The sequence below is a fragment of the Tursiops truncatus genome, chromosome 18 (assembly GCF_011762595.2).
Source record: "Tursiops truncatus isolate mTurTru1 chromosome 18, mTurTru1.mat.Y, whole genome shotgun sequence".
Classification (NCBI taxonomy): domain Eukaryota; kingdom Metazoa; phylum Chordata; class Mammalia; order Artiodactyla; family Delphinidae; genus Tursiops; species Tursiops truncatus.
This window is the reverse complement of record NC_047051.1, coordinates 12,091,958-12,115,272: the sequence shown is the minus strand read 5'-3', so window position 1 is coordinate 12,115,272 and position 23,315 is coordinate 12,091,958. Positions and strand designations below refer to the sequence as shown.

Here is a 23,315-nt window from a genome sequence, read left to right as displayed (position 1 = left end):
TAATATATAGAGATGCCTACAAGTTGTAGTGACAGCATAGAGTAATACAGAACTGTTGTTGAGTGATACATGACCTAAGTATTGAAAGACAAATTTACTTAGAAAAGGTATGTATTACAGGCAGAACACTACAAGTACAAAGTTGGCTTGAAAATTTATGGCATGTTTGGGATTTGAATATTGAACTCCTTGGTTTTTTTTTTCCTGTTGATCAGTTATTTGTTAAAGGGCTCAAAGGTATAATCAATCCTAATTTTGTGCAATTCAAAAATTTCCTTTAAAAAGGTGCTTCCTGGGTGAGTTGGGGTTTGGTCAAAGGTGCTGAGTTTACTGGCAAAGCCATCCAGAAAGGCGCTTCTAAACTCCGAGAACGGATTCAACCAGAAGAAAAACCAGTGGAAGTTAGTCCAACTGTGACCAAGGGACTTTATATAGCAAAACAGGCTACCGGAGGAGCAGCGAAAGTCAGTCAGTTCCTGGGTAAAGTAACTTTAGATTCCTTTACTTTTTTTCAGTTAAATAAAAATAATCTCTTAGTCCAGGTTAATCTAAATCTCATTTAGATGTTTTAAATTTAAGAGTAAAGAATTAGGACAAAGCAGTTTTGCCTTTCTACTCAGGGTAGAATCAGTAATCCAGCAACATCAACCTGAGAGCCTTAGAAATATTTCAGGCACTTGACACACCTACTGATTCAATATCTCCATTTTTATAAGATCTCTAGGTGATTCTTATTTGCATATTAAAGTCTGAGAAACACTGGTTAGGGGTGGTTTTGTTGTGTTGGAGAGGGGAGTGTGTGTGCATTTGAAAAGGAATGTATTTGCTATCCTTGAATATGACACATTCTTTTAAGGACAACTCACTGCATAAGCAGTTGAGAGTCAAGAGTGAGGGATGTACTGTCTTGAATAAAGCTGACTTAGTGATTCTGGTGTCAGCCTTCCCTAGTAATATGCCTCTAAACCCCTCTCCTTTGAGGATCACAGCTCTAAAGTTTGGTATTTTAAGATGGTCAGATAGCTCCTTAGAGGATTGTCATAAAATTTAGTAAGATAATCTTTTTGGTATTTGGTATTCTTTGGAGTCAGATTTTTGGTTTGTTTACTTTTACATAGACTTAAATACTTTATTACTATTTCAGTGAGTATTTGCTGATAGGGAGAAAAAGTATGAATACGCTTAGCTGGAAAACATGAAAGTTGGACCTACCAGTCTTGCATTGCAGATAGAAAAGGTGGATGGTTCTCTTCTAAGCAAATTGCCAAAAAGAACATTATATTTAAGAGTCAATAATCTCTGCAAACACATCCTTAAACTAAGCAATAGCCTTTGTTTAAAAAGTAACCAGCCCTGTTTTCATTCTTTTTTAAATGGGAATGGTAACATTATACAGTAAAACAACTTTAGATGCTCATGGAAGACTTTTGCTAAGTGAGAGTGGTAAAATCAAGGGAAGAATACATTTTTTGCTAAGTTTTTTTTTTTTTTTTTTTATGGTTATATTAGTTGACGGAGTTTGTACTGTAGCAAATTGTGTTGGAAAGGAATTAGCTCCACATGTCAAGAAGCATGGAAGCAAACTTGTTCCAGAATCTCTTAAAAAAGACAAAAATGGGAAGTCTACCCTGGATGGTGCTATGGTTGTAGCAGCAAGCAGTGTTCAAGGTAACATAAAGGTCTAAAACTTTAGGAAGATCTTTTTGCTGAGGGCTGGTTTTACTTACTTTTAAATGTATTTGCAGGATTTTCAACTGTCTGGCAAGGATTGGAATGTGCAGCTAAATGCATTGTTAATAACGTTTCAGTAGAAACTGTACAAACTGTCAGATACAAGTAAGTTGAATTTTATCATTTTAATGATGAAATCTCTTGTAGCATTTGTAAAACTCTAGGACAGTTAAAATGATTGTGTAGTTATTTTTATTAAATATTTGATAAAACAGTTTTTTTCACTTGCTATTTTTAAGTAGGGAGAAAAATAAAGTTTTAGCAAATTAATAGTATTACTGTGACTTTGCCTTTATATTACTATTATAAATACTTGTTCATCATTAATGGAAAGAATAGGTTTAAGTTTTTTTTTTAATGCCTGGAATTTCTGTATGCCTTATTAACTGCATGTTCTTGATGGGTGATGTTTGCCTATAGTTTTGACGGGGAAAACTTGAATTATAATTAAACTGTTATACTTTGTTAATACTAGCCCCTTCTATATACAAAGAATGTTAAATTTTCACACCTTATGAATCTACCACTGTGCATCTGTATTGGAATAGACAGATGGTATGAGAAGACCTACCATTAAGAAATAGACAAACATAGAAATGAATGATTTATTCAAGCTTATCTGATAAGTGGTATTAAAGATAAGACTTAAGAACAGGATTTTCTGATTTTAGCTCTTTATTCTGTCTTTATAAGTACTAGAGGGCTAAACTTAAATTTAATATGAAGGACCTGAGTTGCTTTCTTAGTTTTGAATTAGTTTAGATCTTAATATTTAATTTTATTTCGAAGAAAAAAAATAATGGTGTTCTCAACTCTTGGTTATTTGTGTTAATTATTTACTCACTGACAGCATTTGAGTTAATACTTATATATCAGACATTGTGTTCAGTGCTTTCCATGTGTATTATTTAATCTTTAACACTATTATCTCCATTTTACAGATGAAGAAACCAAATGCTTTTGAGCCTTAAATACTTGTTAAGGATTGTACCCCCCTAGTAAGTGGAAGAGCTGGGATGTAAGCCAGGTCCCCCTGTCATGCAGTATCAGAGAACAGTGCTGGGCCAACACTGCCCTTAATGGGATATCTCTGCGAGTTTAGTATCTAGAGTTATTTTCTAACACTACCTAGCATGTGTTTAGACTCCCTCCCACCACAATAAATTACCTTTGGTTTAGGAAATACTAACTTAATTTCCAGCCTGAGTTGATTTTATCTGCTCAGTCTGGGGCATGCATACCTTAGAATCAAAGCAACACAGCCATATCATCTTGGAGTGCCGATTTTACCAAAGGATTTGGAAAAGAAAATGCAGAGTAGATCTGAAATTTTGGTGGAGATGTAAAACTCGAGTCTCCCAGCTCACTTCCTGCTACTTGTGGCATTGACCTCTAACACTCTTTTTTGTTATGCCTTTCAGGTTACTTTGATGGATGAGTCATAATTAGGAAAATGGTTTCTTCTTTTGTTGCAAGAGTAGGAGAAAGTCAGAGTGTCTTTTAGACCAAAAGTGGGTTATTTTCAGATTATCATATGTTAGCACAGATAAATAGGCAATCATATGATTAAGTAGGAAGTGCTTTATTGGGTTTGCCCATTTCCTACTTTAATGAAAAAAAAAAAGCTTACCTAAGTACAGTTAAGTGGAGCCCTGTTAAAAGGTTTGAGATTCACATAATGAGGAAGTACAGGTTTTGGTGTAGATTTTGTATTTCTGTCCTTAGTGAGGAGAACTTAATATGATAAATAGGGTATTTTAACAGTGGTTCTGAGCTAATTTATTTCTGTTATGGTGTACATTGCTAGTTTTATCCTTTCCTCCAAAGATTCATGGAGTGAAAAAAAGTAGCTGAGAATTTAGTTAAGTAGGTTTGTATTTCCAGTTATAAGGGTACTTTAGTCTTAGCAGTAACTTAATTAGAAAACTTGGAAAGATGGGAGGGACAGTGGGGAATAACAGGTTTTGTCCAAGTAATACTGTTTTCTCACTTATGAATAATCTAGCTTAGAAGCAGAAATTGCTTTTTAGGGGAAGAAACTGCAAGTATTAAACCAGTAATAACTCAGTGATATTTATCACTCAAGAATTGGAAAAGCTAGTTGTTCTTTCATTTAATTTAGTTCTCGATAATTTACATAAATTTACATTTATTTACATTTATGAGTTTACATTTATTTACACTGTGAAAATTATCTGACAGAGTGAGCATTTGTGTTTTTCTGCTCTCATCCAACTGATGGTTGTATAGTAAAGAAAACTTATTATTTTTGGAAAATGTGTATTCTTATTGTCTGTGAGAAATTATTTCCCCAAGTAGTCATGTAACATTTTATGGAAAAACTCAAACGAACTTTTTGGCCAACCCAGTATTATATAAACTTCTTTATCTGATTTCTGGTAGTATAAGCCAATGCAGAGGATTATTTTTTTAATCTAGGCTATTTAAAGGCAGTTTGTATTAGAGAAGTATATTCTCTATGCCTTTTATGGTTTTGATTATGATTCAGGACTGTGTTCATTGATTATGAATGATTTACCTAAAGATCTATATAATTAATTACTCTCCTAAATTTTTAAGGTAAGTGTATAAGAAATATTTATTAAGACTTTATTTTTTTGGTTACATTAATACTTTTGTCCTATTTTAGATTTAGGAACATGAAGACCTACAGGAACAATGAAAAGCAATTAAGTAACTTTAAACCTGCTATATTTAATTGCAGTATAGTATCTATTAAATAATTCATCACTCTTCTACATAGCTTCTAAAGTTCACCTTTAAGCTCCTTTTTTTCCACTTTAAATTGTTTAGAGGAAAATAATATAACTTCAGTAAGTTAGGTGCATTTTTCGTTTCCCCTCAGTAATATTTTATCTTAGAACACATTTGTGAAGAATAAGCTTAGTAAAAATATTTTCCTGTAAGAATTTACTCTTATAAGGTGTAGTATTTTATTGGTTTATTTAATGAATTTTAATTAAAATTCCCCTTAAATTTGCACTGGGTGAAGGGGCAAATTCAAATCCATTTGAGGGTATCTCCTTTGGCAGATGTCATGTTACCCAAAATGAATTCTATATAACATCTACTCAGGAGTTATATAGGATCAGTCTTCTCTTTTCAATATGGTAACTATACAAATATTTAAACACAATCATTATATCTTAACTTATTTTTTCTTTACTAAATACTCCCAGTTTAACAATTCCATATATAGTTTGAATTCCAGATCCTTCCTTCATCAGTGTTGTTCTCAAAATATGGAACCCAGAATTGAATCTAATGTTCCAAAGGTCTTGTGACCAGATTAAATACAGTAGGGTTGCCTCTCTTGTTTTGGTCATATTTAGCATGTGATAAACGTGGCACAGAAAACAAAGAGTATATCTTTATAGTAGCTGTTACTTTATTGGCCCATATCAAACATGGGTTTTTTTTTTTCACTTTTATTTTATTTATTTTTATACAGCAGGTTCTTATTAGTTATCCATTTTATACATATTAGTGTATACATGTCAATCCCAATCGCCCAATTCATCACACCACCCCCACCACCACCACCCCGCTGCGGCCTTCCCCCCTTGGTGTCCATACGTTTGTTCTCTACATCTGTGTCTCAATTTCTGCCCTGCAAACGGTTCATCTGTACCATTTTTCTAGGTTCCACATATATGCGTTAATATACAATATTTGTTTTTCTTTTTCTGACTTACTTCACTCTGTATGACAGTCTCTAGATCCATCCACGTCTCAAAGAATGACCTAATTTCGTTCCTTTTTATGGCTGAGTAATATTCCATTGTATATATGTACCACATCTTCTTTATCCATTCATCTGTCTATGGACATTTAGGTTGCTTCCATGACCTGGCTATTGTAAATAGTGCTGCAGTGAACATTGGTGTGCATGTGTCTTTTTGAATTATGGTTTTCTCTGGGTATATTCCCAGTAGTGGGATTTCTGGGTCATATGGTAATTCTATTTTTAGTTTTTTAAGGAACCTCCATACTGTTCTCCATAGTGGCTGTATCAATTTATATTCCCACCAACAGTGCAAGAGGGTTCCCTTTTCTCCACACCCTCTCCAGCATTTGTTGTTTGTAGATTTTCTGATGATGCCCATTCTAACTTGTGTGAGGTGATACCTCATTGTAGTTTTGATTTGCATTTCTCTAATAATTAGTGATGTTGAGCAGCTTTTCATGTGCTTCTTGGCCATCTGTATGTCTTCTTTGCAGAAATGTCTATTTAGGTCTTCTGCCCATTTTTGGATTGGGTTGTTTGTTTTTTAGATATTAAGCTGCATGAGCTGTTTATATATTTTGGAGATTAATCCTTTGTCCGTTGACTCATTTGCAAATATTTTCTCCCATTCTGAGGGTTGTCTTTTCATGTTGTTTATGGTTTCCTTTGCTGTGAAAAGGCTTTGAAGTTTCATTAGGTCCCAGTTGTTTATTTTTGTTTTTATTCCATTACTCTAGGAGGTGGATCAAAAAAGATCTTGCTGTGATTTATGTCAAAGAGTGTTCTTCCTATGTTTTCCTCTAAGAGTTTTATAGTGTCTGGTCTTTATTAGGTCTTTAATCCATTTTGAGTTTATTTTTGTGTATGGTGTTAGGGAGTGTTCTAATTTCATTCTTTTACATGTAGCTATCCAGTTTTCCCAGCACTACTTAGTAAAGAGACTGTCTTTTCTCCATTGTATATCCTTGCCTCCTTTGTCATAGGTTAGTTGACCATAGGTGCATGAGTTTATCTCTGGGCTTTCTATCCTGTTCCATTGATCTGTATTTCTGGTTTTGTGCCATACCATATTGTCTTGATTACTGTAGGTTTGTAGTGTAGTCTGAAGTCAGGGAGTCTGATTTCTCCAGCTCCGTTTTTTTCCCTCAAGACTGCTTTGTCTATTTGGGATCTTTTGTGTCTCCATACAAATTTTAAGATTTTTTGTTCTAGTTTTGTGAAAAATGCCAGTGATAGTTTGATAGGGATTTCATGGAATCTGTAGATTGCTTTGGGTAGTACAGTCATTTTCACAATATTGATTCTTCCAATCCAAGAACATGGTATATCTCTCCCTCTGTTTTTATCATCTTTAATTTCTTTCATCAGTGTCTTACACTTTTCTGCATACAGGTCCTTTGTCTCCTTAGGTAGGTTTATTCCTAGGTATTTTATTCTTTTTGTTGCAGTGGTAAATGGGAGTGTTTCCTTAATTTCTCTTTCAGATTTTTCATCATTAGTGTATAGGAATGCAAGAGATTTCTGTGCATTAATTTTGTATCCTGCAACTTTACCAGATTCATTGATTAGCTCTAGTAGTTTTCTGGTGGCATCTTTAGGATTCTCTATGTATAGTATCATGTCATCTGCAAACAGGGACAGTTTTACTTCTTCTTTTCCAATTTGGATTCCTTTTATTTCCTTTTCTTCTCTGATTGCTGTGGCTAAAACTTCCAAAACTATGTTGAATAAGAGTGGTGAGAGGGGGCATCCTTGTCTTGTTCCTGATCTTAGAAGAAATGCTTTCAGTTTTTTACCATTGAGAATGATGTTTGCTGTGGGTTTGTCGTATATGGCCTTTATTATGGTGAGGTAGGTTCCCTCTATGCCCACTTTCTGGAGAGTTTTTATCATAAACGGGTGTTGAATTTTGTCAAAAGTTTTTTCTGCATCTGTTGAGGTGATCATATGGTTTTTATTCTTCAATTTGTTAATATGGTTTATCACATTGATTGATTTGCATATATTGAAGAATCCTTGCATCCCTGGGATAAATCCCGCTTGATCATGGTGTATGATCCTTTTAATATGTTGTTGGATTCTGTTTGCTAGTATTTTGTTGAGGATTTTTGCATCTATATTCATCAGTGATATTGGTCTGTAATTTTCTTTTTTTGTAGTATCTTTGTCTGGTTTTGGTATCAGGGTGATGGTGGCCTCATAGAATGAGTTAGGGAGTGTTCCTTCCTCTGCAATTTTTTGGAAGTGTTTGAGAACGATGGTTGTTAGCTCTTCTCTGAATGTTTGATAGAATTCACCTGTGAAGCCATCTGGTCCTGGACTTTTGTTTGTTGGAAGATTTTTAATCACAGTTTCTATTTCATTACTTGTGATTGGTCTGTTCATATTTTCTGTTTCTTCCTGGTTCAGTCTTAGAAGGTTATACCTTTCTAAGAATTTGTCCATTTCTTCCAGGTTGTTCATTTTATTGGCATAGAGTTCCTTGTAGTAGTCTCTTAGGATGCTTTGTATTTCTGCAGGGTCTGTTGTGTCTTCTCCTTTTTCATTTCTAATTTTATTGATTTGAGTCCTCTCCCTCTTTTTCTTGATGAGTCTGGCTAATGGTTTGTCAATTTTGTTTATCTTCTCAAAGAACCAGCTTTTAGTGTTACTGATCTTTGCTATTGTTTTCTTTGTTTCTATTTCATTTATATCTGCTCTGATCTTTATGATTTCTTTCCTTCTTTTATCTTTGGGTTTTGTTTGTTCTTCCTCCTCTAGTTCCTTTCGGTGGTTTATTTGAGATTTTTCTTGTTTCTTGAGGTAGGCTTGTATAGCTATAAACTTCTCTCTTAGAACTGCTTTTGCTGCATCCTGTAGGTTTTGGATCATCATGTTTTCATTGTCATTTGTCTCTAGGTATTTTTTGATTTACTCTTTGATTTCTTCTATGATCTCTTGGTTATTTAGCAATGTATTGTTTAGCCTTCATGTGTTTGTGTTTTTTATGTTTTTTTCCCCTGTAATTCATTTCTAATCTCATAGCGTTGTGGTCAGAAAAGATGCTTGATATAATTTCAGTTTTCTTAAATTTACTGAGGCTTGATTTGTGACCCAAGGTGTGATCTATCCTGGAGAATATTCACTGTGCACCCTTGAGAAGAAAGTGTAATCTGCTGTTTTTGGATGGAATGTCCTATAAATACTAATTAAATCTATCTGGTCTGTTGTGTCATTTAAAGCTTCTGTTTCCTTATTTATTTTCATTTTGGATTATCTGTCCATTGGTGTAACTGAGGTGTTAAAGTCCCCCACTATTATTGTGTCACTGTCGATTGCCTCTTTTATAGCTGTTAGCAGTTGCCTTATGTATTGAGGTGCTCCTATGTTGGGTGCATATCTATTTATAATTGTTATATCTTCTTCTTGGATCGATCCCTTGATCATTATGTAGTGTCCCTCCTTGTCTCTTGTAACATTCTTTATTTTAAAGTCTATTTCATCTGATATGAGTATTGCTACTCCAGCTTTCTTTTGATTTCCATTTGCATGGAATATCTTTTTCTATCCCCTCACTTTCAGTCTGTATGTGTCTCTAGGTCTGAAGTGGGTCTCTTGTAGACAGCATGTATATGGGTCTTCGTTTTTTTTTGTTTTTTTTTTTTTGTCTTTTTTGAGGTACATGGGCCTCTCACTGTTGTGGCCTCTCCCGTTGTGGAGCACAGGCTCCGGACGCACAGGCTCAGCGGCCTTGGCTCATGGGCCTAGCCGCTCCATGGCATGTGGGATCTTCCCGGACCGGGGCACAAACCCGTGTCCCCTGCATTGGCAGGCGGACTCTCAACCACTGCGCCACCAGGGAAGCTTCCCCTGGGTCTTGTTTTTGTATCCATTCAGCAAGCCTATGTCTTTTGGTTGGAGCATTTAATCCATTCATGTTTAGGTAATATCGATATGTATGTTCCTATGACCATTTTCTTAATTGTTTTGGGTTTGTTTTTATAGGTCCTTTTCTTCTCTTGTGTTTCCCACTTAGAGAAGTTCCTTTAGCATTTGTTGTAGAGCTGGTTTGGTGGTGCTGAATCCTGTTAGCTTTTCTTTTCTGTAAAGCTTTCGATTTCTCCATCAAATCTGAATGAGATCCTTGCTGTGTAGAGTAAGCTTGGTTGTAGGTTCTTCCCTTTCATCACTTTAAGTATATCATGCCACTCCCTTCTGGCCTGTAGACTTTCTGCTGAGAAATCAGCTGTTAACCTTATGGGAGTTCCTTTGTATATTATTTGTCATTTTTCCCTTGCTGCTTTCAATAATTTTTCTTTGTCTTTAATTTTTGCCGGTTTGATTGGTATGTGTCTCGGCATTTTCTCCTTGGGTTTATCCTGTATGGGACTCTGTGTTTCCTGGACTTGGGTGGCTATTTCCTTTCCCATGTTAGGGAAGTTTTCGACTATAATCTCTTCAAATATTTTCTTGGGTCCTTTCTCTCTTCTCCTTCTGGGACCCCTATAATGCGAATGTTGTTGTGTTTAATGTTGTCCCAGAGGTCTCTTAGGCTGTCTTCATTTCTTTTCATTCTTTTTTCTTTATTCTGTTTCGCAGCAGTGAATTCCACCATTCTGTCTTCCAGGTCACTTATCCGTTCTTCTGCCTCAGTTATTCTGCTATTGATTCCTTCTAGTCTAGTTTTCGTTTCAGTTACTGTATTGTTCATCTCTGTTTGTTTGTTCTTTAATTCTTCTAGGTCTTTGTTAAACATTTCTTACATCTTCTCAATCTTTGCCTCCATTCTTTTTCCGAGGTCCTGGATCATCTTCACTATCAATGTTCTGAATTCTTTTTTTGGAAGGTTGCCTATCTCCACTTCATTTAGTTTTTTCTCTGGGGTTTTATCTTGTTCCTTCATCTGGTACATAGCCCTCTGCCTTTTCATCTTGTCTATCTTTCTGTGAATGTGGTTTTTGTTCCACAGGCTGCAGGATTGTAGTTCTTTTGGTTTCTCCTGTCTGCCCTCTGGTGGATGAGGCTATCTAAGGGGCTTGTGCAAGTTTCCTGATGGTAGAGACTGGTGGTGGGTAGAGCTGACTGTTTTTCTGGTGGGCAGAGCTCAGTAAAACTTTAATCTGCTTGTCTGCTGATGTGTGGGGCTGGGTTCCCTCCCTGTTGGTTTTTTGGCCTGCTGGGACCCAGCACTGGAACCTGCCCATTCTTTGGTGCGGCTAATGGAGGACTCTGGGAGGGCTCACGCCAAGGAGTACTTCCCATAACTTCTGCTGCCAGTGTCCTTGTCCCCACAGTGAAACAGAGCCAGCCCCCGCCTCTGCAGGAGACCCTCCAATACTAGCAGGTAGGTCTGGTTCAGTCTCCCCTGAGGTCACTGCTCCTTCCCCTGTGTCCCGACACGCACACTACTTTGTGTGTGCCCTCCAAGGGTGGAGTCTCTGTTTCCCCCAGTCCGGTCGAAGTCCTTTAATCAAATCCCACTAGCCTTCGAAGTCTGATTCTCTAGAAGTTTCTCCTCCCGTTGCTGCACCTCCAGGTTGGGAAGCCTGACGTGGGGCTCAGAACCTTCACTCCAGTGGGTGGACTTCTGTGGTATAATTGTTCTCCAGTCTGTGAGTCACCCACCCAGCAGTTACGGGATTTGATTTTACTGTGATTGCACCTCTCCTACTGTCTCATTGTGGCTTCTCCTTTGTCTTTGGATGTGAGGTATCTTTTTTGGTGAGTTCCAGTGTCTTCCTGTTGATGATTGTCCAGCAGCTAGTTGTAATTCTGGTGTTCTCACAAGAGGGAGTGAGAGCATGTCCTTCTACTCCGCCATATTGGTTCAGGACCTCTGTCCAAACTTGGGTTTTTTAAAAATGAACCTTTTATTTAAAATCTGGACCTTTGTCTTATTTTTGGACAATTGATATTTGTACCTAAATAAAAAGTTTACATTTATTCTTGCTTAATTGCACTTTGTTGATTTTGACCCATCATTAAATCTATAATTTTCGCTTCAGATTTTGATGTATGTCATATTAGCCTTCCATTTTGTGTTACCTGCAGATTTGAAAGACATGTCTTCTTTACATCTTAGATATTTTCCACAATTTTTTGTGGATAAAATCTATTCACATGCTTACTGTAGCCTTTCCTCCTGACTGATCTTTCTCCAAGATCTAATGCTTAGTGAGATTGGTGGGTCAGCTGTCTACAAATCTCCTAACAGTATTGTCATTTCTCATCTTTCAGTTTTGTCTTATTAGATACTTCTTAGCGTGGTTGTCTTCCACACCCATTCATTAAATATTGGTTCTGTCTAAGGAGTTACTCTGTACTCCCTTTTCTGCTCTTTGTGGATATCATCTGTATCTGTGGCTACAATTACCACCTGTATTTCAGCAACTCTCAAATCTATGTTTCCTCTTAACTTTTAATCTTCAGGCTCATACATCCCAACTACATACCACTACAGCCATTCAGTCCCTGAGTCTTGTTGTTTTATATATTCATCCCTTTTGCTTCAGCTTCATCAGCACTACCTTAGAATAGATTTTCTTCATTTTTCATCCAGCTCACAACTTGTTTCCTAACTTGTTCCTCAGTCTTAAACCCTTACAGTTCACAGTGTAACCTGTATTAGATCTTTCTAAAACATAAATTTGGTCATGCCATTCCCATTGATTTCAAGATAAAGTTTAAACTCCTTAGCTTCACCTACAAGGTCCTTCATAACCCATCTGCCTTTGATGGATAGACTAATAAGAAGCTATGTCTATTTTAAATATTTAAGGTTAATATTTCTAAGAATAGTTATGAAGGTTGCATGTAAATTGAATTTTAGGCAGATTTATTAGAAAGTTGTGACTGAAATTTTGCTATAATTAGTGAAATCTGGAATCACTGCCAGTATGCTGTTTTGCTATACATTACTGAATGCACTGGAGAAATTTCAGAAAAGTCTTATTCAAATTGAAAATTGAATCCCATTGACTTATTTAGAGCATTCTTTATATTCATTTTTATTCTTAAATTGGTAGTGTTACTCAGTATATAAAATGTAATTTAATAAACTCTAATTATAGTTAACTTTTTAAAAAGTAAGAATAAAAATTAAGCTTTATTTTTTTAAATGTTTGCTAGAGATAGGCTTTCTAGGAGTCTTTAACTGTGTAGTTTGAATCTGAATAAAGAAAAGAACTGAACAGTTACTTATCAAGCAAGAGAAGAGAGTAGGTGCCTGCCAGGAATCCTGGTTTTAGGGCATATTGGGAAGCAGAGGTAATAAGTGAGGATGTACTTAAAAAATAAACACAACTGCTGAAAAACTATTGTATAGGGTCTTTGAAGATAACTGTATGTTTAGTACTATGGAATTTTCAAAGTGCTTTAACATATACATCTCATTTTATAAGATAAAGGAGAGGAAATTGATGAGATGCAAAGAGGCTGAGACTTCACCAGGGTCCTGCAGCTGGTTGTTGGCATGGTCGGTATTAGAATCTAGTTTTCTGGCTCCCAGTTTGGTACTTCCCTCCAGATTAACAGGAGTTGCTGCTGTTGTTGCTGCTGTTGCAGCATGGAAGAACAAGAAAAATCATCAGGGGACCAACACAGACTTCTTTTTCAGTATATTATTTTTTTTTAAATGTAGTCTTTAGAATTGTATTGCATATAGAAATATCATAAGTGCAATTTGAGGTATCAAACTGCATCAGTAGAATAGGGAACATGCGAAATACTCAGAAGTGGAAGTTTATGAGTCTGGAGGATTTCCTGTGCTCGAAAACACTAATACGGCCACATTCTTAAGTTATCGTTGTCACTTCATTGTAGCTAACACAGGCCTGGAGAGAGAAGCCCTGAGAGAAACCTGCTCAACCAGGAGTTACGGGCACACTTCCATTGCTGAAACTGCTGCCACCCCTTTCTCCTAATTGAGCCTGAGCATTCCACCTGACAATAGCTTTTGTGACTGGGGCTTGGTTGACTTGGTTGACTGAGAAGGCCCAATGTCTTTTGCAACATCAGCAATCCTATGGAGTGCTGAGGGGTTGCAAAGCAACCGGGACAGGCAGAAAGCAGTCAGAAGCTTTTCTGTTGGGTAACTGTTGAAATAGCCTCAATCAAGAGTGGTATAGACATAAGGTTTGACAGATTGTAGGCTCTGCTGTGCCCTGGCTCTGATTAACATTAGGCAAAGGACAGAATGAGATATCATTCAGAAGCATAATAAGATTATTTCATATTTCTACACTGAAGTTGAAAAAACAGACAAGCATGAATAAGCCAATAGGCTCACAAGCCACTGTTTTAGGCCAGGCTAATAGTAATAGAGTACTTGTTAATTCAGAGGACAGATCCGGTGTTAGAAAAAATGTCCAGATATTGGGTCTCAATGCATCTAGGAAACTTCAGTGTGTCCTGGAGAAAATTGTAAAATTTTGCCTCTTTGTTCTTGTATATTGTTTAAGCAATCCTCTACTTGGGGAAGTGTATGGACAAGAAAAGCTTTAAAAGCCTGGTACTTAAAAAAAAGGTAAAGAGTAAAACAAGAAGTAGGATAAGTTTTAGTGTCCTTGCTTAAGACCTCAAGTTGTATTATTTTCTTATGGAAATGGTATTAAACACCATCAGCGGTATTGATTATGGTCAGGAATAGCTACTTTTGTGTAATGCTTTGTAATTTCCCAAGCCCTTTGCTATACATATGAACTCAAGAAACTCTTAGATGGATAGGGCAGGACTTCCTCATTTAATTCAGTCAACAAATATTAGATGTCAGGCACTGTTCTAAGTACTTAAGATACATTAATAAACAAAGTAAAGAGATCTTTCTCTAATGGGGTTTATATTCTAGTGAGACAAACAAGCCAAACAAAAAATATTCTAGTGAGACGAACAATAAGCAAAACAAAAACAATGGGTGTAAAAAAGTTCTATAGTATGTAGCAGACTAAGTTATAGAAGAAAGAGAAGTTTAAGGGGGGGATTGATTGGCAGTGGGGTAGGACATGTGAGATAAGGCAATTAAAATAGGTTAAATACTGAGAGGATAATAGCTGACTTGAAGAAGGTGAGGCAGTTAGCCACATGCATACCTGGGGTGAGAGTAGTCTAGGCAGATACCAGCCAGTACGAAAGTCATAGGGCAGCACGTGTGTGCTTGGTGGGTTCAAAGAACAGCAGGAAGGCCAGTGAGTCTGCAGTGGGGTGGAGTGGAGTGAGGAAGAGTGTTGTAGAATCTCTGCTTAGAGACAAACTCAGATTCCAGTAGTTTGAAAGACTTAACCAAAGTCTAGTTAAGGTAGAACTCAAAACCATTTATAGTGACCTATAGTTGTTTCAGTTAGAATTCTCTTATATTTCCAGAAGAAGATAAAAAAGGAAATATTGACTGATTAACAACCTTTATTATAATTTACATTTTATTCTTCAGCATAAACAGTCTTTATTACATTAATCTCAGCCTCAGTTTATTTTCACAGTGTTTTTGCTAAAGGAGAAAATAACAGCCTTGGCACAGTGTGATTTTATTCTTTACTGTGTTTTAAGTTATTAATTAAATTGAAACCTAACTTCTGATTTTGCTTTCGGATAACATGCTAATCATGTGACCTATTTAATACTAATTCAGAAGATCTTAATTTATATTTGTAATTTCATTGTATTTTCTCTAATCTTTCTTTTAAAGATACGGGCATACCGCAGGAGAAGCTACACACAATGCAGTAGATTCTGCCATCAATGTTGGTGTAACTGCCTATAATATTGACAACGTTGGCATCAAAGCAATGGTGAAGAAAACTGCAAAACAAACGGGACACACGCTGCTTGAGGACTATAAAATTGTTGATAATTCTAAGGGGGAAAATCAAGGAGGAGGAGCAAGTGTAAACATGAAAGAGGCGAAAGATGAACAGAGAGAGGCACTAGAGAAGGATGAGGCAAAGAAGAAAGATAAATGATGGAAGTGCTATGAATTGTCTATACCAAAGCCTTACAGATGGATGCAATTTTGTTAAATGGCAAATGTGGAATTCCCTACAGATTAACCAGGATTTTTAAAATGTATTCATTCCTACAAAGTGACTATTTCATAAGCTTTATGTCATGTATTCTACTTCTAAGGAAAAGAATCAGTATTCTTGCATCTGGCCTTTAGAAATACAGTTACATTCTCTGTGAGTTGATTTTTTTCTAAATGTGGCTAAAATATTTTTGCAGTTAAAATAAGACTAATAATAGATGTGCTATAAATCTCATTAAACCTAACGTTAAACTATTTTTGTATTTGCTGTCTTTCAGAAAGCAAAGTAGGAAATTATATATTTACCTAAAATTTGGCATTTAGTAACCTTAGTTATGTTTGTACTGGGAATGAATGCTTTAAACATTGTTTCCTCTTTTTGCACTAATTGTGGATTTTTTTTTAGGTGCTTGTGAGAATTTTCAGTGTGTAAGCTAAACAAAAACTGTAACCCTAAATGAAAAGAATTCTTGTATAACATTTAAAAGACTTTTTCAAAACAAGGAGTAGACTAATCATGAAAAATAAAATGAGGTTCTATAAAATCATTTGGTAGCTTATCTCTTTGTTAGGAAATGGAATGGTCTTTTTGATTTTAAATGAATACAAATAGATTTTTAAGTCTTCTAGATTTAGCCTGTTATTGATCTGTTAGGAGCCTGGGAAATTTGGGGGTATGGTTGGTATTGTATCAAAATTCAGAGTGATTATTATCAGCTTAATTGGACAAAAATGTAATCACTTTACCGTGTCTACTTCTGTAAGTTTTGCCAAAAGGCTGACATTTAGTAAAAACTGAAATATAAACAGTTGAGTTTATGTATGATAAATAATTTTTATTTTGGGATTCAGTCATTGGAATTTTATATATTAAAAAGCCAATAAATTAAATTATTAGAAAGGTTTTACTCATAATTAAGGTAAAGAATGTGAAGACTTTAGGCTTTAATCCATGGTGGCTAGGCATAACAGTGTCCACTTTGGCAGAAGAGAGGATATTCACAGACCTATAAGCTACAAATATGTAAGTAAAATAGCTAGTGGCATTTTATTTTTATTTAATGATTTTAAAAGATTGGTATTGGTTTTCTTAGTATAGTCCATTTTAATATTTCTGAAACTCCAACTGCTATTTAGTTTATTAGGCTTTATTTGAAACTATATAAAGAATGCACTTTGTGAATAAACTGATTTACTTGGCCTCAAATGTATTCATGGGTTTGTATTTCAGGGACACAGAATTGGTGGAGCCTTTCCCTAGGGCCAAGGATAATGTACTAGTTAAAATGGAAATAAAATTGAATTGGTAAATAGCTTCCAGTCGGTCTCTGCCTTATTTAAGTTTAAGAAACGGAATGACACATAGTGGAGCCTAAAGTTTAAAAAATTACCTTAGAGCAGAGGTCAGCAAAATTGGACTTGTCAACGGGAACCTAGTTGTCCATTTCACTTCATTCTACTCTGTTCACTTGTTTGTGGGTTGCTTTTTCAGATCAACAGCTAGAAAAAAATTTTGGTAAGTATAGCTTCTATATTCCAGTTCTCCAGAGAAACAGAACCAATATGTATTATAAGGAATTGGCTCGTGCAACTATGGAGGCTGCGAAGCCGCAGATCTGCAGTCAGTGAGCTGGGTACCCAGGAGAGTTGATGTGCTGTATCAGTCCAGGTCTGAAAGCCTGAGAATCAGGAGCACCAATGATGTCTATTCCAGTCTGAAAGCTGGTAGGCAGGCCTGAGGCCCCAAAGTGCTTATGTTTCAGCCTGAGTCTGAAGGCCAGAAAAGACCAATATACCAATGAAAGCAGTCAAACGGGAAGAGTTCCCTCTTATTCAGCCCTTTTGTTCTATTCAGGTCTTCAGCTGATTGGGTGATGTCCACCCATCTTTTAAGGAGGGCAATCTACTTTACCCAGTCTACCGATTGAAATGTTAATATCACCCAGAAACACCCTCACAGACACACCCCGAATGATATTTGGCCAAATGTCTGGACACCCCGTTGCCCAGTTAAGCTGACAATAAAATTAACCATCACAGCTTCTTAGCCTGGTTTTTATTTTCTAGAGGTCTTTCTCCTAGGTTTTCTTGGCTTTTTGAGATGCAACAGGTCTAGTGTCTGACAAACAGTTCTCAGTATCTACTGCTACCAGGGTTTTTCCTCACTTTGCCTCTACAGACTGTCATTCCCCCATGCTGTACTGGGTCGTTTTCTGGCATTGCCTCTAGGAACCTACTAGGTATAAAAATAATGATAGCTAATGTTTAGGTAGTGTTAAAATGTTCTAAGTACTGTTACACAGACTAACTCATTTTAACCTCACAATATTCTTATGAGGTTATATCATTACAGTCTTCATTTTACAGAATAGGACACTGAGGTATAGAGAGGTGAAGTAACCTTCCCAAGATGTAAGGGAACAGTATGAAAGAAGAGGTCACACACATGCTTCAAAAAGGAGGGCCTGTTAGGCCGGGCATCTTGTCTTTCTTAAACAGAGGTAGATGGGGAAAGACAAATGGTCTTATTTCCTCTGATTCCAGCTGCTTAACAAATTAATTTTTTGTTATAATTCTATTGGCTTAATAATTGGTAGAAAATTTCTTGAGATATTAGCAAAATAGATCATCAGCCCTAGATTAGCAAAATAGATCATCACTACCTACCTGATAGTGTGAGTCTTTTTCTCTGTCTTCATAGGTATTCTAGGGTAAGCTAAGAAAAGCCAGACATACCAGTTAAGTCTATAATGCTGTGCTCAAATAAATTAGTTCTCTGGTCTGTTCTTGCCAGAATTAAGACTAGGTATTTTTAAACAGACTTCCTAATGGATTTTGCTATTTTGTGTTTACTTTAGCAACAGAATTGCTTAAAAGAGAATATTTTGTTGATTTCTGAATAGCTTTTCTTCAAAGACATTTTTTCTATTTACAGTATATTTTAAAGATCCAGAAAGATGAATAAAAAAAAAATTTTTTAAGAACACAGGTCAGATGAAAGATAGGAACCCGAAATAATGTCTTTAAATGTATTCTATGCAAAAAGTTGTCATATGTGAAGAAACAGTTTGATCAACCTGGAGGCTATTCATTGGAGGAAAAAATGACTAGTGGGTGGGGGAAAGTGTTCTCTCTCCCCCGGCATCCCACCCAATCTGTTCTGTTCAAATTTAGTTAGCCAGCTGAAAAGCAACTTGCTAGAGTGCTACCAAGAAGCAAGATTACTGAGATAAGGGATAGGATCCCAGCATTTGCATGTTCAAGAAGCCCCACAGATAATGTCTCTAGTTAAAACGTTGCTATTTAGGGAGTAACTGAGCTGGGAGCAGAAAAAGGGGCTTTGGTATACAGCAGTTTTTAAATTTAAGGCTTTTGAACTAAAGCCACACTGATGACAGGGTTCAGCATATAGCTGTGGATGTGGAGTGGAGTTAAAGTGATGAGAGTTGCATATTGAAGGGCGAGGTTGTAGACAAGACCTATGGTGGAAAAACTACTTTTTTTGTCCAAGTCAGTAGACAGGTTGTGACTATTAAGTCTCTGGGTGAAGCAAGGAGAAGTATATGGTGTCACACCCAGATGAAATAAGGAGTGAGTTTTTATAGGAGGACGGAAGAGTAGAGATCCTGGAAGCAGCATTAGAGGTGGAGAGGATTCCTGACCCTCCTGACCTAAAGGAGCAGGGGTTCTACAGAGAAACTAGAGAACAAAACCATCAGTTCTTAGCTTTTGATATTTCAAAAGCTATGGTTTAGGTGTGAACCAGAAAGATTTGGGAGAATATAAAATGCATGACTGTCTCTCTGCCATGCGGGTCCCTCTCATCCCCACCTCCCCAGTCAATCAGAGAATTAGGAACGCGCGCTGAGGACGAAGGAAGGGAGCCACCAAGACAGAATAGACACCGGTGAGTGTCTAAGAGGTGACCAGCATCTTGCTCCCCACAGCTTGCCTCAGGCTGGGCACAAAAGTTGGGAGTACAAGATTTGCCACACCACGTTACTACTGACACACTGGCAAGAGATCACTTTTCAGTTAAACCGTAGGTTCTTTGAAAGCAGTGAACGTACTTAGCATATGTTACATATCACTCTGTATAAAATAAACCCTCGATTGCTATTAATTGAACTTATTCCTCAAAATGCTTCACATCATCTCTTGCCCACAAATTTGGGTGGTTCTTTTGGACATTAGTCTGTCGGTCTAACGTGATACTACATTACTTTCTAGTTAGTTCAATTCCAAACTTCCCAGCACAGAGCCCTCTTTCTGTGTGAGCGGCCCTGGGCGTCCCAGCCTGGCCCCGCCCCCGGGCGCCGCCCTGTGCCGTCACCGCACGGCGCCAGGCAGCGACCGTGAGGCAGTTCGTCCCCACTACGGCTGACAGAACCTGACCACTCCCGGCTGCAGGGGGTCCCCTCAGGTCTCTAAGCCGTTCTAAGCCGTGTGAGGGAAGGGCGTGGGTGGCCTCTGATCTGACACGGTGGAGGAAGGAAGAGGCGACACCTTCGACGGTATGAACACCGACCGCCTTAAACTGGAGTTACTTACTGGAAGAAAGGCACCTGAAGTGAGTCGGAGGGCGGCGCGCGCCCCGCCGGGTGTGGGGATCACGTCGGCGCCGCCAAGCCGAGGGCCTGCGCCTGTGTGAGCCCCGCGGCTCAAGGCCGAAGCCCCTGAGGCCGAGGTGACACCTGCAGTGTCATTAATCCCCGGGCAGAACTGGTGACATCTGAAAACAGTGCTTTATAGGAGAGATTCATTTAGCTCTTGCGTTTGGTATTATAAATAGGCAGGTTTTGAGGTTCTGCCTTCAGGAGCGAGTCCGGTGGAGTGTACTGTGTGCACAGACTATAATTCTGAAACATGTGTTTGCTTGTGATGTTCCACTAAGTTCAGGGTTTCTGTTTCAAATTCCAAAGGTTTCGTTTAGTTATGCTTCTTTTTCATCCCTTTAGAAGAGCTTAAGAATTGGTGATACTTGGTAAAAATGAAGCCCCTACTATATATACTTCTTAAAGTACTCAATATCAGTACTTCTTACTAAGTCTTTGGAACATTTTAAGTATCTTTTTAGATACCCTACCCCCACCCCCACCCGCAGGCCACAGGAGGGCTAGGCTCTCTTGGGGCACCCTGTAGCTTCCTGTGCTTTCCTCTGTCGTAACTCCAACCACACTTTTTAAATTGCTCAGTTATTTCTTGGTCTGGTACTAAGCTGTAAGCACTCTGAGGACAGGTTCTGTATTTCCTGAAGCAGTAGAGTGTAGGAGCCAGTCCTTTAGAGGAATCCTGCACAAATTCAAATCCCAGCTCTTATCACTTACTCAGCAAGTACATGATCTTGCACAAGTTAATGAACCTCTGAAGCCTCAGTTTTCTCAAGTCTAAGACTGGCGTAGAAATCGGTATCTCACACATCATGTAGTTGGTACCAGGACTGAAATGTATGTAAAGCACTTAGTGTTGGCTTGTAATAAACATTCGGTGGAAGTTAGCTGCTGCAATTACTGTTCTGTTCACTTACGGTAGTATCTTCAGCACTTAGCACAATGCCTTTAACATAATAGGCATTCAGAAATATAAATGATTCTGTCATCGTATTTTGATAACTACTATGCCACTTGCTGATGTCCTAAATAGATAATCTCTGGAATGCTATGTGTGTGTGTGTGTGTGTATTTTTTTTTATTAGTGTTTCTTTTTTTTTCCTTTTTATTTCAGATTGTCAGTTGTTACCTGTTGCCCTAGCTGTTCCCGTCTATAGTAATTTGCAGCTCCTTTGCTGGGCTTTGAGAAACCAGGTAACCAAAATTGTCAGACTTCTTGAGGCCAACTTTAAGAATAAAGGGTTTTAAGTGGTTACATGGGGAGCTTTGAGCTTTAGTGCATTTTAATGTCCTTCTAGACCCGGGTAATCGGAAGCCTGCGTTCGCCTGATTACTAATTCTCAACCAGGCCTTCAATAAGTGATGTTTCATAATAGGTTGTTCCTGAAGTAGTGGTAGGTTACTGTGTATTATTTTTCTCATGTTATTTTTAATTGAATCATAATTAACAAAATGTGTTTAATAATAGGGATACAGTGCAACTCTCAGTGCTTGAAATAAGACACAAGATAGCGGAACTGGAAGCCAAACTCAATACTGACGATGAAGGTATATAAGTAAATATTTTTATTTATGACTCCTGTATAGCTATTGTTCATTTTACCAAGATACCTATAGTACATTAAATTACATATTTGGAATAATAGTGTCAAGATTTCTATATTGCTTTTTGGCAGCATTAATAATAATTTAATATAGAGGCTTTAAAAACATATTTCAGAGTGTCAAACCTGTTACTTTATAATTATTTGTCTACTTACGAGTTCAGAATGTTCATTCTTCAATTAGCAGAACCTTTGTTACGTGAGATAAATACATTATTTCCTTAGTAATAAAATATCACACGTTTTCTATATAACTCAAGTAGTAACCTTTATATCTTAACTGCTAGATTTGGGATATAACCTTAAAATCCTTATCTAGGTTTTGGCTATTTGTTTGTGTTGAAAGAATGGGGGAGGGGCAGGCGAGTGTTGCACACACACCCTCATCACACACACCTACACACAGGAACATACCCATATATCCTTAAAATTTATAATGTCTGTAAGATGTTAATTTATTACACAAATATTGATTGAGATCCTGCCATATGTCAACATTTTGAATGGAAGACCTTTCTTTTCCCTTTTCTAAAGAGTTTCACTGACTATTGGGGGGAAGTGTCAAACTAAAATATGAGCAGAAGTAATATAAGTTCTGCATGAGGAGAAATGGCAACTCAGGTAAGGGGAACCCAACACACCTTGCATGAGGGCAGAGGAGGCAGTGTTGAACTGACTACTAAAGAACAGTAGGAGTTTATTAGGGTTATGGGGGTGGGCTTTGCTTCTTAAACCCGTTCATACTTTTCTTCTATTGGGGAAGCCATGAACAAAATGGATTAGTAACCATATGACAAATATAATGCTACTTTTCATAATACCCAAAGCTATGTTAAAGCTTGCTTAGAGAACACTGCTTTGTCCCAAGGCTGAAGTAGCTTCCTACGTCTCCATGTCTGTATCCTTAATAAACTGGCTCTGTGGAGGCAGACTGTGAGTACACTTACCAAGTAGTTGCAGTGGCAAGGCTGGCTGGAATTTCCTCATCCATCTAACTACAGACAAAACACGTCATGCTCAGATACACACACAATGCAGTAACTATGCCCACAAGTAAAATGTAAGCCCAGCAAGTCGTATTATCAACAGCTGTTCTCGTGGGGAGGAGCTGGAATATGGGTATAAAGAGATAAGGTAAAATGGCAGGCGAGAAAGTTTTTCCGCAGTGGGCCAAGCTAAAACCTAAGGTGAAGGGCAGAAACCTTTATCCCTTCTTCAGAATCAACTAACTCCAGGAACTGTGTCAGGTGAGGTGGTTATTATTATTCCCATTTATGGAAAAATGAAGTTCAGGAATTTAAGTAACTTGCTAAGATCACAGAGCCAGGGGGTGGCAGAGCCATGATTTTAGCCTAAATCACCTGTCTCCCCCCACCACTACTACCATGACAACTGCTGTCTCCCCACATCGGCACTCAGTAGTTCTGGTTATCTACTGCTGCATAGCCAACCAGCCTATCGTTTAGGGTTCTAAATAACATTTGTCTCTCACAAGTCTGTGGATTGACTGGGTTCATCTGGCAAGTTCTTAATTGGGGTCTCTCATGTGATTGCAGTCAGATGTAGTCTGGCACTCAGTCATCTGAAGGTTCAGCTGGGCTGGACATTTCAAGATGACTCACCCACAT

The 23,315-nt window shown here is 37.4% G+C and overlaps 2 protein-coding genes across 14 annotated transcripts in view; both read left to right on the top strand.

Annotated features, from left to right (window-relative positions):
- The window catches only part of SPART (spartin), a 373,903-nt gene extending 357,117 nt beyond the window's left edge, over window positions 1–16,786 (top strand). For 9 of the 13 annotated variants that reach the window (XM_033843895.2, XM_019936752.3, XM_073795085.1 and 6 more), the window contains 4 exons: window positions 286–480; window positions 1,510–1,668; window positions 1,746–1,836; window positions 15,138–16,786. In XM_033843895.2, the coding sequence (XP_033699786.1) occupies window positions 286–480; window positions 1,510–1,668; window positions 1,746–1,836; window positions 15,138–15,411 (719 nt within the window). In that variant the 3' untranslated portion in view covers window positions 15,412–16,786. Of the gene's footprint in view, window positions 1–285; window positions 481–1,509; window positions 1,669–1,745; window positions 1,837–12,858; window positions 12,933–15,137 lie in introns of all 13 variants that reach the window. The other 4 variants (XR_012327594.1, XM_033843896.2, XM_073795086.1 and 1 more) reach the window with 4 other exon arrangements.
- Window positions 16,787–19,947: 3,161 nt separating this feature from the next.
- The window catches only part of CCDC169 (coiled-coil domain containing 169), a gene marked incomplete at its 5' end in the record, with an annotated part of 42,649 nt that continues 39,281 nt past the window's right edge, over window positions 19,948–23,315 (top strand). Inside the window, 2 exon segments of the mRNA XM_033843863.1 lie at window positions 19,948–20,047; window positions 21,560–21,631. Coding sequence (XP_033699754.1) covers window positions 19,948–20,047; window positions 21,560–21,631 — 172 coding nt within the window.